The sequence below is a fragment of the Bolinopsis microptera genome, chromosome 3 (assembly GCF_026151205.1).
Source record: "Bolinopsis microptera isolate Bmic1 chromosome 3, MBARI_Bmic_1.0, whole genome shotgun sequence".
In the NCBI taxonomy this organism is placed as follows: domain Eukaryota; kingdom Metazoa; phylum Ctenophora; class Tentaculata; order Lobata; family Bolinopsidae; genus Bolinopsis; species Bolinopsis microptera.
In genome coordinates this window covers 15,010,847-15,028,425 of record NC_087074.1, presented here as the reverse complement: position 1 = coordinate 15,028,425, position 17,579 = coordinate 15,010,847, and the positions used below count along the sequence as shown (strand labels likewise).

Below are 17,579 nucleotides of genomic sequence, written 5' to 3'. Positions count from 1 at the left end.
AGCTACTTTACCACAGTCTCATATCATTTGCCACACTTGGCTGACACCGGTAGTCGCAAGCTAAAACCATGCAGTAAGTAGTACTGTAAACCGACACAGCTGCTCAACTCTGGGGTTTTAAAAACCACCTTCACCGGAGATCTGGATCCTGTTCAATAGTCAGTGGTGGAATGGAACCAGAGTTGGCATGCTGTTACCGGTTCCTTACAGGTCACGGGACCATCACCACCGGGCTGATCACGTCTCGTGACTGGGCTTCTCCAGTCACGTGATTGCTGAGTTCTGCTTGTTACGACGGTTATTCACCGGATAGGTCGCCATGAGAGAGGTGATAAGCAGCTGTGCTGGTTACGGAACATATGCGTATGTCAACCAGCTCCAATGCTTGCTAAACTTATCCTCGTGGATTAGAATATTCAATTCAGAATATTGTCTCAGGCAATTTATACTTCATTCAGCTTGACAAATGCATTGAAACTGAGAGTTAGCGCTAGGAAAAAGTTTTAACTGGAGTTTTGTTAAACAACGACGACCGCAAAGTTTCAAGCGATCGTTTGTATCAAGTAAGAAAGATTTGAGCCATGATTTTTAATGTTCATGGCTACAACTAACGAAACATTCAAAATTGGACAAAAAATTAAAAACCTCAATTAAACCTCAAACTAACATTACTGATTAAGGTAAACAAACTAACAAAGGCATAACAAAAATTGCCAAAATAAAATTTACTAACGAGTCAGTCGCAGTAATTTCAGTAATTGCAGTATTAAACTGATGATAAGATTCTAAACGAATCTCCAAGAATATCACCAAAAAAACCCAATAAATCATCTCTAGAACACTAAATATTCCTCTTGTGGTCCTAATCCTAAATACCCTACTCATGGGAATTATGTTGTCCCATATTGTTCAGATTCTTAATGTCTTTTCTCGCCTGTTCTGGAACCAGTAAATAACTGCCCTCTCGGTTATCCCCAGTCGTTCTGCCAGAGACTTTCTCTCGTATGGACTCACGAAGTGACTTTCGTTGTACTTCATCTGAAAAGGTGTTACTTGTCAAAATAAACTTTTGTCAGTTACAACACAAGTATGAATATAATTCAATTTTATAATTCAACATGCTCATGGTTGAAAATAAATCGCATTTCTTTTGAGCTTTTGGGAGGGGCAAAAAAGTAACGTGTTCCGTATATTGTACCAGATAATCATTGATCAAGCTGTGGATACCAATGAGGAATGTCAACATAAATTAACATAATTATCAACATAATTATCAACATATTTTTTAACATAATTATCAACATAATCATCTCTTAACCTCTAAAAGATCCAGCATGTCTGGTTCTATTTTAGTCCGACATCTCCTAGCTCTGCTCAGCTCTATCGCGTTTTTCCAGTGCATGAAGGGTGTCTGAAACCTGTCCCCTACTGGTGTTCCTTTGAGACGTCCCCACGGCTGGGATAGTCTGGTTCCTGAACCAGTGACAATTAAAGCACAATGTACAGCGCCAGTCATAGTAGGATCTTGAGGACTACACGAGAGTCAAATTGGTTCGATTTTTCTACTATACAAGAGTTAGGTTGGTGATTCGAAAAGTTTGAGCCAGGAAAATTGTATTAAAAGCGCTTTTACAAAATCACTGCGTATGATAATTTTCTACGAAGAACTCAGAACTTGGAAGTGAGAACACGGACGACTTTGGGGATGAATGAAGTGTCACGTGATTTGTGTTTATGATCTGTGATTGGTTGTTGTTTGGCTAGTGTTAGGATGGTGATAGGTGAAGGTTGCTACTTTAAAGGTCTAGTGAAAGGAATTTGTGAGGAAGGTGCTATAAAACTGGTGTGAAGTTGAAGTAAGGAATACTCTGGATAATACTGGATGAAATGTGAGTTCAGCTGAAGCCGTCCAGGAATAAGAAATTAGATATTAATTAGAATAACGTGTATATTTATAACGTGTATATACATGTATTAAGATTAAATAGGTAGGTAGTTATCATTCTCTATAAGTTTACTTTTATCAAACGATAATTTATTTTGCATTGGTGCATTTTTAAACCATCATGAAACAGCGGTACCCTCCCTCCCAGAGTACTAAACGAACTACAGTGAAAATGAACACATACCTGGACAAACGCACTGGAACCTGTGGTTGTTGCCGTGTCCCGCGTGTTTTGGACAGACTCGCTTGTGGGGTGTCCTCGGTCCGATATGATCTGTTTAATGATGGTGAAATCAGTTTTAGTTTAGTCATATGTTTTTAGGGCCAAGCTAATATAGCTTTATGTTGGGAGGCAAAATTGTGTGAAATTCGAACAAGTTTTTGATCGCAAGGTGGCCCAGAGAGTGATATTAGCAATTTACGTAGAGGATAAGAAACTAAAATATGCTGGATTAAATTAAGTTTAGCAGAGAACAAATTGATTTATCCTAGTATTATTACCTGGTAATTTGGCGAGATTAATGCCTCTGTTTTCCCAACACACACGGTCGTTTATTTGAGTGTCCAATTCCTTCATATCACCCACAACTATTTCAAACATAGATTTAGCTGCGGAGGACACCGCCATAAGATGGGGCTCATTACCCGATGGCGGCAAATTAAGGCAAAGTTTTTGAGACGGGTTGAGACTAGGAGTGTTTTTATCTGATCGAAATATTCCTTCCCTGGTGTCAAACGGGAAGTGGTCAGTGTAATGGTTATGATTATCTTCCTCCCTAAACGACAGATTTTTTGAAAGTTCTTGTAAATCTTGAGAATTGTTGGTGTGCAGCATCTGAGCACTGTCGGAGTGCGGCCGAGCTGTTTCCGGTAAAGCCACCTTAACTGGCTCGTAGCCAGAATCAGGCTGAGAGATAACTGGCTTGTAGCCAGAATCAGGCTGAGAGATAATTGGCTTATAGCCAGAATCAGGTTGGGTGATAACGGATTTGGAACGAGGATCAAGGAGCCCGATAACGGAATTGTCTGGCCCATGGAGCGGAGTGCTGATACACGTGTTGAGACTGGGTACCGGAGCATCTTGTGGGGGTCGGACAAGGGGGGAGTTGTGTGGGGAGTCCACTTCCGTTCTGTCACTGTGAGAGCTGAACCCTCTGAAATGTTAACTAGTGTTCAATTTATTAGCTGGCGAAATGGTTACTAATTAGCAGCACACGTCAACTTATTAAGTTTAGAAATGATGATATCGGTTGGAGAAATTGCCTCCTAAATCTAATTAATGTTCAGATTCCTCCATTATTTTAAAGTTCCTACCTGGCGGGCCTTATGTCGATTGGTTCTGGATATTTAAAAGTAGGAGGAAGCTGGACATATCTCGGTCTGGGACGATTCTTTGGACGATAAGATGACGACTTAGGTCTTTTGCTCCTGGGGTGATACGCGAAAGAATTATTTGAGTTGATCATATGGTCTGGATAATGTGTCATAGTTTCATTATCCGTTGCTTTTTCGTGGAGATCTGATGTAGGTGTCTGAAAGATATTATAGGGAAAATGTTCGTCCGCGTGTTGTAACATGGTATTTGCACAGAAGGTGTTTAGTGATAGCATCTGGGAGACCTTCTCTTGCAGGTCCAGCACTTTGTCTGCTTGGTGCTGCAGGGCGAAGTCGAGGTTTTCCGGAGAAGTCAGCAGTTTGATCGTCAGATCTTTGATGATGTTGACCTCCGCTGATGACTTGGCGTGGTCACTTGAGATTTCAGAGTATGATGTATCATCATGAACCTTATCAAAAGTATCATTCACGTCCTGATCAGCCTCCAAATCAATGAACTGGACAGAACCTGCGAGACTCATCATTTTACTCGAAACTGAGCTAAAACAAGCAAAAGCCAGGACTGGCGATCAATAAGCAAGTTGCGGCTCTTTAACATATGCAGTGAAAACTGTGCATGTTAATTAAGCTTGTGCTCGGAAAAAGACGAGAACAAAGAACGCGGTGGAGGAGGAGAAAGTGAGTGCGGTGAAGCAGGAACAGACCCGAAAGTTCCTGTGAAGCCGCCAGGCGTGCGTGTTGGAATCTGACGTATTCACCCATCCTCCAACTCCGCATGTAGATGATGGGCATATAGGCTCGCTCGCCAACTGATTCTTAACTATTACCTAATAAGGTGTAATTTATTTACAGTTATTCCTCGGCTGCACGATGAATAACGTGTACAAATATTGTGCATCTTTTGACTGGTTCCTCCAATTGACTGCTAGGATCAGTCCGCACGTGTCAGGGAATGACCAATGAGAGTGAGCCGCGCAGTCACGTGGGCACCTTACAGCCATTCACAGGTTACGGGCGGCTTGTTGGCAACCTTTTACTGCAACTACCGGAACGTAACCGTTTTAAATCTATTCGGTAAACGTTTAATAATCATTTATTTAAAAGTTATAAAGCATTATAGTTGCTGATGGAGTTGAAGTGGTCAGAGATATCTGCAGCAGCTTCATGATGCAGATGATGCACACACTGATCAATTAAATGAGATGATGATCTTATTGATCAAGATCTATGTACGCATTCCTCTCCAGACTGATGAAGGAATATGGTTACAAATCTTACAATATAAGAGTATCCAATATATAGCCTCGAATATTTTGTGACGAAACTCAACAAACGGAACACACATGATACAAGATGTTAGACTGAGATATTATAAATGCAAATGGCAATTTTGTTCGGCCATAGAATCCAAATTGTAACAGGTATTGAGCTATTATATAAATCACAGAGAATACATTATTTTAGCGAACCGGGAAGACCATGGCATTTTTGGGTGAATGGCCACCCTTATACTCTTATAAGTTATAGTTACGCCGGTGGTCGCTCAGAGTTCAATACCCCTAAAAAGTTAAGTTTCGATCAAATTTCACACAAATATCATAGAAAACTGCTCTTTGGAAATAACTTCAGCAATAAGTATGGTACGTCAATAAAATAAAAAGTCTCAATTCCAGAAAATTGGATAGCCTCTTCGCAAAAAGCAAATCTATGAATAGAAAATAATTTGCTATATCTCATATCATTTGAGATAATAGGGCCCTATAATGTCTGATAAATATTGTCTAACAAATTTTTGCTTCGAAGATTCAGCACAGAGAATTTGAGAACTTCACTGAAAACTTCACGCACTCGTATGTCTTAATCCCACACAAACCATGGTGGCTGACCACTAGATCCCTTTCTGGCCAAATGAAGGCCAGAAGTTAATTGGAATAATTTCCAATTGTCACGACTAATTAACTTAATTATCTAATCGTTAGTCACTCATTAGGCCCATATTCCGAAGTGAATAATGTAGCCCAATAGATTTTGAACATTCGTGCATAAAATTTGTGTAATCAAATATTTTGGTTTGTCACCTATAGCCAAGGGTCGACCGAGGGCAGAATTTGCGACCAAGGCCGAGGCAGAGAAAATTCTGCTTTGATAAAAGTTAAAACCGAGGCCGAGGACAACCGAGGTTTCATTTTGTTGGCCGAGGCCGAGGAAAAATCGCTATTCCTCGGTAAAACCGAGGGCGAGGACTCGGTCGATCCTTGCAACTGGGACAATTTCGCCGAGGCCGAGGAATAGCAACTAAATTTTTAACCGAGGCCGAGGCAAACCGAGAAATTGTCCTCCTGACCGAGGCCAAGGCCGAGGAAAAATCGCTTTTCCTTGGTAAAACCGAGGCCGAGGACTCGGTCGACCCTTGCCTATAGCCTCTAGAAAAGATGGGTCGTAAACGACCCTATCGTCCCTAATGGTTTAATTAAACGAAACACCGCGCAAAATTTGAAGTGACCTACACACATGGAAGTTCTGCTAGGTTTATTATCTTACACAAATGTGTTGTCCAACACATTGTGGGTACAGGCTTAAGGTATAAAGCTATGATACAAACTGTTGCCAATTACAATATCTAACTGCGATGTGCTAAAGTGACTCAATTTGAATCTGTTGGGTCAACATGAGTTCTTCATCTGCAGTGCCAGTAACGTTTCACCCTATCTTGTTGTTATAAGTTGCCGCATTATCAGCTCACCACACGATACTATTGATAATGAACTCTCTGGGTATCTAGAGGAAAAATTATACTTATAAATAATACAATCTATTCTCCTCAATTTATCAATTAATCTTAATTAAAATATTTAATTTTCATCAGGATGCTCACAGCTGCTTTGTTCTTATCCCTGGTCCCCGTGACCTTAGGAGGTGGCGAGCTGAAAGCCCTCAAAGGAGAGATCATTCCAACTATCGCAGAGGTAGTTAGAATGATTAACAGCATGAAAGCAGTACAAGCACAGAAGGATATCGATCTTGCCTGGCAAGCTCTCCATATGGCAGGTGCCGCTGCCTGCCGAGGAAGCACCCCTGAAGGAGGAAAAGGACCCTGGTCTAACTCTGTTATCGCCAAAGAAAACGGAGCAAAGTGTTCCGACCAATGCAAGCTTACCGACAGAAGCACTTGCAAGGCCGAGGTTGCAATTTCTGGCTTGACTGGAAAGGCAACATCCTACACTCAAACTGTTGGAAACTTCTACAACTTCGAGTGTGATGGTGGCTGGAACGATCGCGAAAATATCATCCGCAACGAAGTAGTAGCTGAGGATGTTGATATCTTGGACAACGAGAAAACCACCTACTACAGATTCTGCTGTTGTGCTAAATCATATGGAAATGGAATGGAAATCTGAAATTCTCCATACATACACATGCAATCAGATACAATTAAAAGGTCGATTTCGAGATTGGACTAATAGATTGTGATCAAACGAATTCTTTAACATGTTTCAGCTTTTAAAATATATCAAAAGCTACTTTTATCAAAATATTCATATTAATATAAACAAATCTTCAAATTTAAAAGATAATCCACTGAGTAGCAATGTCTGATTTAAGTTAAATCATAAAATCAGCTTTAGTCTCATTTAGAATAATGATAATTTAACAAATTACATGTCTAAACACCCTATTAAGATGCAACTTAATCTAAACAGATCCAACACGTCGGTTAAGTGGAGGCTGCAGTAGCCGCGCATCCTAACTTTAAAATGATCCGAATCTGCTTAACTTCAGCAACGTGACTGATCCATTAATATTATAAACGACAACCATTTAAAACTAGAATTGCCTAAAGAGCGATATGTCTATATTTTTATTTCTGCCCGCTCAATTATTCTAGTCGAATGAACGATAAAAAGAGAGGAATCATCTTGGGATTCAAATTACGACTTTGCGTCCGATTGGCCCTCCGTAATTCTACATGTTGTATCGGTGATGAAGTCATATTTTCAGTTCCCATCACGTTTGAAGAAGAATAAAGTTGAAAAACAAACTAAAAGCTGTTCACCAAAATCTCTCAACTCTGCTCCCTCTCAAACACCCTATCTAAATTCTACAGGTCCATCAGAAATCAACTTGGAGCTCCTAAAACTAAAGTTTCTCAGTATTATCCAACGCCACAAGCAAAGAAATCCTAATCAGCCTATTGCCATCCGAAATTATTGCAAGAGAAATTAAAAGCCAAGCAGCAGTTGCATAAAATCCCAGCAATATTATCTCTAGATTGCTAGTGAAGTATATACTGATTGGGTTTCCAGTTATTTTCCAAGTCTATCCGGCCCTGTCATATCAAAGAAAAGTTTTGACTTGTGAAGGTGTCCGGTGGTCGTCTTTGCGAAGTCTAGTAATTCAAGTAAGTACTTCTCTACTCATGGGGGGTCTAATACAGTACGCCAGATTGATGCTTTTAACATTTGCAGAAAACATCTCCTCCCACCAGTCGAATTCCTTGTTCTTAAGGGTACAGTAATTTGTGTCCTCGTTGTACGACACCGACAGACAATCTTGAGTATCTCTGCAAATTGTTATGCAAGCTACGAGGTTTTGTAAGATAAGACGTTTCATATCATTCCTGGGGAATTCGTAATCCAGTTGTACACATCTCAGATAAACTTTACTATTATCACAAAACATGTTCATGCTGTTGTATCCTGGCGCTGCTGCGGGTCCATTCACACCACCACGTTTAGATTTGAGGTAACATCTTTTATGAACCTCTCCGAAGGTCAAGGCTACACATCCCTCAGTGTCTCTGCAATGCTTTACACACTCTCTTTCATCGGACACTGTGAGGTTCCTTAGATCGAATCCAGTGAAGTCTATTCCTTTTCTCAAGCAACCCATGTTGGTTATGGCACTGTTATCACATACCATATTCATGCTGTTATGTCCAGCTGCCACTATAGGTCCGATTGCACCACCACGCCTAGATTTAAAGTTGCACCGTTTATCAGATTCTCGGAAAGTCAACCCTACGCAGCCATCAGTGTCTCTACAAAGCCTAACACATGTTTCCACGTCAGCCACTACGAGGTTCCTTAGATCGGCTCCAGCGAAGTTAAATCCTTTTCTCAAGCAACCCAAGTTGGTTACGGGACTGTTATCACATACCATATTCATGCTGCTATGTCCAACTGCCACTATAGGTCCAATGAAACCACCACGATTAGCTTTAAGGTAACAGCGTCTATCAGATTCTCGGAAAGTCAAGGCTACGCATCCCTCAGTGTCTCTACATAGCCTAACGCATGTTTTCACGTCAGCCACTACGAGGTTCCTTAGATCGGCTCCAGCAAAGTTTATTCTTTTTCTAATGCAGTCCAAGTTGGTTACGGGACTGTTATCACATACCATATTCATGCTGCTATGTCCAACTGCCACTATAGGTCCAATGAAACCACCACGCTTAGATTTAAGGTTGCACCGTTTATCAGACTCTCGGAAAGTCAAGCCTACGCATCCCTCACTGTCTGGACATAACCGAACACATTCTTCTACATCAGCCACTGTGTATTCCCTAAGATCAGCTCCAGCAAAATTGAATCCTTTTCTCAAGCAGCTCAAGTTGGTAAAGTCAATGTTATCACATTTCATATTCATACTGTTGTATCCGGCTGCTACTGCAGGTCTATACTCCCCGCCCCACTTAGATTTGAGGTAGCAATTGTTTCCAGATTCTTGGAAAGTCAAGGCTACGCATCCCTCAGTGTCTCTGCAAAGCCTAACACATTCTTTCACATCAGCCACTATGAGGTTCCTTAGATTGGCTCCAGCGAAGTTCAATCCTTTTCTCAAGCAATCCAAGTAGGTTAGGGTACTGTCATCACATTTCATGTTCATACTGTTGTATCCAACTGCTACTGTAGGTCCGATTGCACCACCACGCTTAGATTTGAGGTAGCACAATTTATCAGACTCTCGGAATGTCAAGGCTACGCATCCCTCTGTATCTCTACATTCTTTTACGCATTCTTCCTCATTAGCCTGCACAAGCTTATTTAGATTTGCTCCATCAAAGTTTAATCCCTTTCTTAAGCAATCTAGATTTGTAACCTCACTATTGTCGCATTCCATATTCATACTGGTATATCCTGCCATCATCTTTGCTCCTCTAAAACCTCCACGTTTAGATTTGAGAAGGCATCGGCCACCCATTCTCTTATACGAAAAAGATTTGCAATCTTCTGTATCTCGACAAAAGTTGATGCATTTCTCCATACTACGAACCACCAGACTCCCACGATCTGCCCCCACAAACGACATACCTTCCTTAGCACAACTCAGATCTAATTTATCTCTGTTGCATTCCATGTTCGTACTTATGGCATCTAACTGTTGTATTGGTCCATAGGCTCCCCCAGCCTTCGAGTTCAAGTAGCAGTTTTTGCTAACAGTTTTGAACGTTATAGATTTGCAATATTTTGTTCTTAGGCAATCCTTTGCACACTCTTCAAGGTTTGCATAGGTTCTGTTGAAGAAATCAGCCCCAGGGAAACTAGTGCTCTGGTGGGAACATGCAGCTATCACCTCGGAAAGACTTAACTTTGGTTTTAGTTGTGTTGACTGTGGTTGTGTTGGCTTTGGTTGTGTTGGTGTTGGTTGCTTTGGTATTGCAGGAGCTTGTGTTGGCTTTGGTTGTGTTGGCGTTGGTTGCTTTGGTATTGCAGGAGCTTGTGTTGGCTTTGGTTGTGTTGGCTTTGGTTGTGTTGGCGTTGGTTGCTTTGGTATTGCTGGAGCTTGTGTTGTCTTAGGTTGTGTTGGTTTAGGTTGTGTTGGTGTTGGTTGCTTTGGTATTGCTGGAGCTTGTGTTGGCTTTGGTTGTGTTGGCTTTGGTTGTGTTGGTTTAGGTTGTGTTGATGTTGGTTGCTTTGGTATTGCAGGAGCTTGTGTTGGCTTAGGTTGTGTTGGTGTTGGTTGCTTTGGTATTGCTGGAGCTTGCGTTGGCTTTGGTTGTGTTGGCGTTGGTTTCTTTGGTATTGCTGGAGCTTGTGTTGGCTTAGGTTGTGTTGGTTTAGGTTGTGTTGGTGTTGGTTGCTTTGGTATTGCTGGAGCTTGTGTTGGCTTTGGTTGTGTTGGCGTTGGTTGCTTTGGTATTGCAGGAGCTTGTGATGGCTTTGGTTGTGTTGGCTTAGGTTGTGTTGGTATTGGTTGCTTAGGTATTGCAGGAGCTTGTGTTGGCTTTGGTTGTGTTGGCTTTGGTTGTGTTGGTGTTGGTTGCTTTGGTATTGCAGGAGCTTGTGATGGCTTTGGTTGTGTTGGCTTAGGTTGTGTTGGTATTGGTTGCTTTGGTATTGCAGGAGCTTGTGTTGGCTTTGGTTGTGTTGGTTTAGGTTGTGTTGGTGTTGGTTGCTTTGGTATTGCTGGAGCTTGTGTTGGATTTGGTTGTGTTGGCTTTGGTTGTGTTGGCTTTGGTTGTGTTGGTGTTGGTTGCTTTGGTATTGCAGGAGCTTGTGTTGGCTTTGGTTGTGTTGGCGTTGGTTGCTTTGGTATTGCAGGAGCTTGTGTTGGCTTTGGTTGTGTTGGCTTTGGTTGTGTTGGCGTTGGTTGCTTTGGTATTGCTGAAGCTTGTGTTTGCTTTGGTTGTGTTGGTTTAGGTTGTGTTGGTGTTGGTTGCTTTGGTATTGCTGGAGCTTGTGTTTGCTTAGGTTGTGTTGGTTTAGGTTGTGTTGGTGTTGGTTGCTTTGGTATTGCAGGAGCTTGTGTTGGCTTTGGTTGTGTTGGTTTAGGTTGTGTTGGTGTTGGTTGCTTTGGTATTGCAGGAGCTTGTGTTGGCTTTGGTTGTGTTGGTTTAGGTTGTGTTGGTGTTGGTTGCTTTGGTATTGCTGGAGCTTGTGTTGGCTTTGGTTGTGTTGGCGTTGGTTGCTTTGGTATTGCTGGAGCTTGCGTTGGCTTTGGTTGTGTTGGTGTTGGTTGCTTTGGTATTGCTGGAGCTTGTGTTGGTTTAGGTTGTGTTGGCTTAGGTTGTGTTGGCTTAGGTTGGGTTGGTGTTGGTTGCTTTGGTTTTGTAGGAGATTTCGTTGGCATTGGTTGTATTGGCTTTGGTGTTGTTGGTTTTGGTGGTTTCGTATTTGGTAGTGTTGGTTTTCTCTTGCAGACAAAATTACATATTATTAGTCTTTTTTCGATCCTTTCGCATCTATCTTTTTCTCCTTCTTTCATTTGGTAATTTGTATCAGCTGTTACACATCCTTCCAACTGTGTCTTGAATCCTGGAAGGAATTATATCCGGTCACGTCATAATGATTTGAATTTCTGTAAAACTTTATTTTAGTTTGAAATATCTGGTTCTTCAGTTGCGGCAGACATCCTCCGTAACACATCATAAAATTCATTTAATTAGATTTAACAAATTTACCCAAAAAACTCTAAATCTAACCGTGCTCTAAACAGGTTCCAAGTCTGTTGCGTTCCAAGTCTTTTGCAATTATAGTGAGACAGTCTCCCTCGGCCTCCACAGGTTCCATCAGGATGCAAAGAAGGAGTATAGGCACTATATAGTTAACCTTCCCATCTTGCAAACTTCTCGAGGCAACCTTAACCTATTAACCTATCATAATTGATCGAGTTAATAAACTGGGATTAATGTTATTTGTAATAAATAGGTGTGATTGTTTGTTCGTTAAAATCTACGATATCTCAGAAATAAGCAAGTCATAAGATGCAAACGAAATTACTAGATTAGTCAGATATGTATCAAAATCAAATCCTGAAGGGAATCACCATGACAAGATTGTCAAATTTTGATGTCTCAGAGAAAACCGAAATGGCCTCTTGCCACGACTGGATCTTTATCATGCCGGTTTCAGGACTGCAACATGGACTAAGTTCTCAAAAAAAAACGCGTGTAAAATCAATCGAAAGATGGATAAGATAAAAGCGCTTATTGTACAAGAAGGATTAAGTATTAATTGCAAATGAAACAATTTATGTGCTTCGAGAAAATTGATTTAAAAAATCGAGTAAATTTTTCTCTTTTGTAACGGAGGTTTATCCAGAACTGCATAATACACCAATATTAGCAACAAGAAGGTCGATTCTACAACTGCTATTCAAACTGCATCTAAAGTTTCTGCAGCTCATATAAAAAGAAAATGAGAAAAAATTATGTTTTACTCTCGTTATATAAAATTAACAACATCAAAAACATCATCAAGAAATGCTAAATGACACTCACGAGAAGATTGATGTAAGGTCCATGGAGGGCTATTGTTCTTAGACTTGACATTTTTGGCATCTCAGGAATGCACGTTTAAATTGTGTAACACTTGAATTCCTCAAGTCTCCCCTGGGTTGCAATTAATTGACAGTGGTAATGTGGAACAATATCGGCTGTTTGTAATTCTACAGCTTCTCAAACTAATAATATAAGGGGGACAAGAAAGCTAATATAATTTAAAGCTTTGAAACATAGAAGTGATGCGATAATTTGTTGGCACCTGAAGCTTTATAAACATTAATATTTCATATCCGACATCCGTTGAACAAGCCTATCATTCATCTCCGTGTACACTGTACACTGTACACTGTACACTGTACACTGTACACTGTACACTGTACACTGTACACTGTACACTGTACACTGTACACTGTACACAGACAGCTTATTATGTACAGCATTCTTAGGATACTAAGTTACACCCATATCTATAACTATTTTGTAATTCTGACAAAAATCAGCGAGTTGTTCAAGGATTGAGCCTGGTTAGAGAATTCTTGCCCATCCTGTTTTATATACTATTAATTTTGTTACTTAATAAGTTAGATGATTTGGGACAAATAAAACACACAACTAAAGTGTTATTATAGTGCTAGAATGGTCGAAGTTTTAAAACTAATCTGGATAATCTTATAAAAATAGAAAACATAAACTGCATGATGATAACTGCAATGATACCCAAATATTTAAAGGATAATACACAATATAAGTACTAAGTAGCTATGTCATGGTTAAGTATATTTTAAATCGTAAATAATAAATCGTACAATCACTTCCATAAAGTGGGTAAAGAAATTACACTAATTACGAGTTTCAAATTAGTTCAAACAACTCATTTTTATTTCAGCCCTTACTCAATAATTCTATTCCAAAGAATGATAATATTCCGTTATCTTCTCCGGTGGAATTACAGGGAATTGCCTCAGAAGACTGTAGCACTCTGGTGGGATGTCCAAGTTTGCGTCGGTGTACGCGAGCAAGGCGTACGCATCGCAGAAAGGCTTCATCTTGGGATTTAAATTGCGACTTTGCGAGTCGTCCACACACATTGGTAAACCGTAGTCCCATGACAGAGGCCGGCCATGATACACTCGAACTGCTCCCATATCCTTAGAACTGTAGACAGAGTAGCTGCTCCCGTGTGTGGTTCCGAAGTAGCCGTTTGCCAAGAGGGGAAAGGCTGCGTCAACATTAAACTTCTTATCTGTGATCGTCTTTATAGAGCCATTTGTCATATTTTGTGTTACAATCTTATCTTCTGTGAAGAAATATACGGTGTTTTCCATCATCATGGTGGCACGGAGATTTTTGGGAACATCTGGTAAGTTCTCTCTTGGAAAACCGGGATACATTGTATTGTTGGTGAAATCATATTTCCAATACCTATCACCTTTAAAGAAAAACGCTGCTGATATAGATACGTTTACATAAGCAGCATCTATTTTGTCCTCCAATCCATCCCAGCATACAGATATGTGCTTTGGATAGCCCTCCGCAACAACTAAATCACCAAGTTTATCCGATTCTATTTTGTAATAAAGGTCTTTTGCGAACATGAAAAGAGTCTGTGCACAAGGGTGCTTAATCACCGCATCAATTCGCTCGATACAGGATGAGTTTCCAGCAAAAGGTTGATGGTCCTGCGGGTTGTCGAATTGTTTCATTAATACCTTTTGATATTGTTTTGCTTCTAGCATATCAGCAGTGTAAACAGCTCCTTTTCCTAATTTAAATAGCCTCGATATTCCAGCTAAGTCATCTTCTTGAAGATTAATTTCCCTTTTGTACTCAGTATGATATGGCGACATCAGCGAGTCCCTTTCCATGGAATGTCGCAAGCCCAAAGTGTGTCCAAACTCGTGGATCGCTGTAGACCGTAGATTCACTCCTCGGGTGGAGAATCTAGTGAATTCCTCGTCATTATCGAAGTGTATCTCTCCGTTAGGAGGATAGAAAGCGTGGGCTAATACCCCAATAGGACCGTCAAATGGGTAATTGTCACCGTGGTCCCTACTCACAAAGTTAATCCTGACGTCTGCGATCCTGGTGTCGGTCACTTCGTAGAGGAAGAGTTCAATACTTGAAGTCCAAACTTCAAATGCGTTTATAATTTCGGTATATGAGTGATGCTCGAGTGTGTCGCTAAAGTTCTCGAAATAGAAAGTAAGTTTGTTTCCTGCCCAGTTTTCTTTCGTGGTCTCATAGCGTTTGTCCAAGGCTATGAAGTTATTTTTTAAGTCTTTGTTGGTGGACTGGTTATTGAAAGAATTGCCATTACTCCCTCTATGCGTCATGGTGTGTGTATCTATAACATTGTTCGATGGTTTGATGTCGTTCAGTTGGAACGTTTCCATTCCTTGGTAAGTCTTGTAACCCGGATCTTTTGGATCAACATCTGGGACCCCACATCTAGGGATTTTCATCTTCGCTAGGACCTCATCATCAACCCTCCCTGTTTTAGCCATTGAGTTAACGGACTGGAACAAGATCAAGGCTCCTTGAAGATCTTTAGTGCTTATCATGGACAATGCTGCTGAGTCTGGCACGTCTCTGAGACGTGTGTACCCGTCCAGGTACCCAAAATCATTTAAGTAGTTAAGGACAGTTCTGCAGTTGTTCAGTTCATCATGAATCAGACTCCTAGAAAAGAACAAAATTTCGTTGGGATCTAGGGTTGCATTGATGGGCATGGTTAAATTACCCGCGCTCCTTTCCCCAAATCCAAGTGTGATATCTTTGACGTATTTGGATAGGAATCCCATTTTTTTCAAGTGCTCTAACGCATCACGGTTAGATAGGTAGACTGTTCCACTTGTCAACGTAGCAATGAGGCAGGAGACAAAAATTAGCAACATCATCAGAGATTGATAACACAATATCAAAATAATTTCGGCTGATTATGATTCCGTGGTTTATAAAGTTGTAAGGCACATGACATGTTGTAAACAATTGTTTTAATAACGTTTAACCCATTAGGGACGACGAGTTTTAAAGTTTGTCGATTTTGATGCCGTTTAACACACTAGGTCACTTTACAGCAAAAATGAGATATCCAAAAAAGCTAATCTGTATCTCGTTTACTTTAAAAGATACAGCTATGGTCGCATGCGACCCACTCGTCCGGGTCGCAAACGACCCATCACGGTTTTTCGGCTTTAACTTCTGAAACAAAGACGTTAGGATAAAATAAAATAAAAAGCATAAGTTAAAAACATATGGTCAATACTGTGTGACTCTAACTTTTTTTAAATAAAGAATTTGGGTCATTAACGACCCACTCGGCTCACTTGCTTATTACTACATATGTCCATGTAACTTCTTGAATTCAGCCTAAAGCATGACATCATAAGTTCAAAATCGCCTCTCAGCAAGTGATAATCATCATAAACTGCGAAAAATCGGTTAAATGGGTCATTAGCGACCCACTAGGACCACAAAATTGATTAATTAAATATAATGTTGTCAAACTTTTACAAATATTAGTATAAAAACATGTTATATCTTGGTCATTACTCCTGTACGTTGATTTAACTTTTAAAATCGATCAACTGGGTCAATAACGACCCACTCGGAAGTTGAACCACGACATTAATTATCAGTATCATGTTGTTCTACCATCAAGAAAGACACTCGTAGGTCTTAATTCCACGCAAACCACGGGTGGCTGACTACTAGCCCTTCTGAAATCTGGAGTCTCACGGTAATCTGCAGATCACGTCACCCAATGACTGACGAATAATGGGCAGAATTGGATTGATAGGTAGGTGAGTTTATCAGCTGTTAGTATACGACCGTAATGTCGTGAGACAGCAAACAACGTGCCTATCTTTTCCCGATACCTAAAAAGTCCAAGAAGAACTATACAACTGCTGGATTCAGATTTCAGATGGCTGCATCTACTCTCTTCGCAGCTCCCTTTCTTTACTTCTTAGGGGCCGTTCATATATAACGTAATCATTTATTGGACAATTTTTACGCCCCCCCCCCCACCACATAGCTATTATGTCAAAATTACACAAGCGTAATCATTTGGAAACTCCCCTCCCTCTCGGCCGATTACGTAATACTTGTTTTCGTTTTGAAAGCTGCCTCGTTGTTGCGGGGTTTGTTACCCACAACGAGGTAGTTGTCTGAGAGATTGCAGGTTGCAGCACCGCCAGCCAAATGGGGGAGGGGGGGGGGCTTTTACCTTGTCCTTCTTCACAGAGCTGTAGATGTAGCCATCTGAATGCAACAGTTGTTTAGTTATTCTCGTACTTTCTAGGAATGAAAAAAAAACAGATTGGCATGTTGGATTAGAATATGCAATTTGACCACTCGTCTTTCAGTATTTACCCAAGGTTACATGATATCTCGTATACTTCGTTCAGGGGATTTTTCTTGAGTGACATGATCTGATCACCGTGGGACCCTGGGTCTCAAGCGGTGGGTTGTAGCAGGTCGTTTACCAAGATTCGAAATTGACGAAAAAGGTAACAGAATCTAATAAGCAACAACAACAGCATGGCTATTACTTAGCAAGTTAGGAACGAGGGCCGATTCCTTTTCTTTTGCGGCACGGCCACGGTCCTTTCGGTACAGATTTCCACGCACCATAGTATTAGTCAGGACGCAACTCCAGGCATATGCAGTAGTGTTATTCTCGCAGCTCTTTGATGAGTGATGACGGCCCTTCAGTTGGCCCTGGATCTTAGAAGGGCTAGTAGTCAGCCACCCGTGGTTTGCGTGGAATTAAGACCTACGAGTGTCTTTCTTGATGGTGGAACAGCATGATACTGATAATAATTGATGAGGTGGTTCAACTTCCGAGTGGGTCGTTATTGACCCAGTTGATCGATTTTAAAAGTTAAATCAACGTACAGGAGTAATGACCAAGATATAACATGTTTTTATACTAATATTTGTAAAAGTTTGACAACATTATATTTAATTAATCAATTTTGTGGTCCTAGTGGGTCGCTAATGACCCATTTAACCGATTTTTCGCAGTTTATGATGATTATCACTTGCTGAGAGGCGATTTTGAACTTATGATGT

At 40.6% G+C, this 17,579-nt stretch overlaps 3 protein-coding genes across 3 annotated transcripts; all 3 read right to left on the bottom strand.

Moving 5' to 3' along the window:
- Positions 1-485: 485 nt before the first annotated feature.
- LOC134812485 (uncharacterized) lies at positions 486-4,081 on the bottom strand. Its single transcript, XM_063819934.1, has 6 exons — positions 3,985-4,081; positions 3,260-3,788; positions 2,447-3,099; positions 2,130-2,219; positions 1,319-1,473; positions 486-1,038 (listed from the first exon to the last, which is right to left on the bottom strand). The coding sequence occupies exons 1-6, from the start codon at positions 4,070-4,072 to the stop codon at positions 910-912; spliced, it is 1,644 nt and encodes a 547-aa protein (XP_063676004.1). The 5' UTR covers positions 4,073-4,081; the 3' UTR covers positions 486-909.
- Positions 4,082-6,727: 2,646 nt separating this feature from the next.
- Positions 6,728-11,875, bottom strand: LOC134813063 (uncharacterized). The gene is made up of 2 exons (XM_063820739.1): positions 11,703-11,875; positions 6,728-11,535 (listed from the first exon to the last, which is right to left on the bottom strand). Exons 1-2 carry the CDS (start codon positions 11,788-11,790, stop codon positions 7,676-7,678), a joined length of 3,948 nt encoding a protein of 1,315 aa, XP_063676809.1. The 5' UTR covers positions 11,791-11,875; the 3' UTR covers positions 6,728-7,675.
- A 1,453-nt stretch (positions 11,876-13,328) lies between these two features.
- LOC134813064 (matrix metalloproteinase-15-like) lies at positions 13,329-15,460 on the bottom strand. Its single transcript, XM_063820740.1, has one exon. The coding sequence runs from the start codon at positions 15,398-15,400 to the stop codon at positions 13,406-13,408; it is 1,995 nt and encodes a 664-aa protein (XP_063676810.1). The 5' UTR covers positions 15,401-15,460; the 3' UTR covers positions 13,329-13,405.
- Between the last annotated feature and the right edge of the window lie 2,119 nt (positions 15,461-17,579).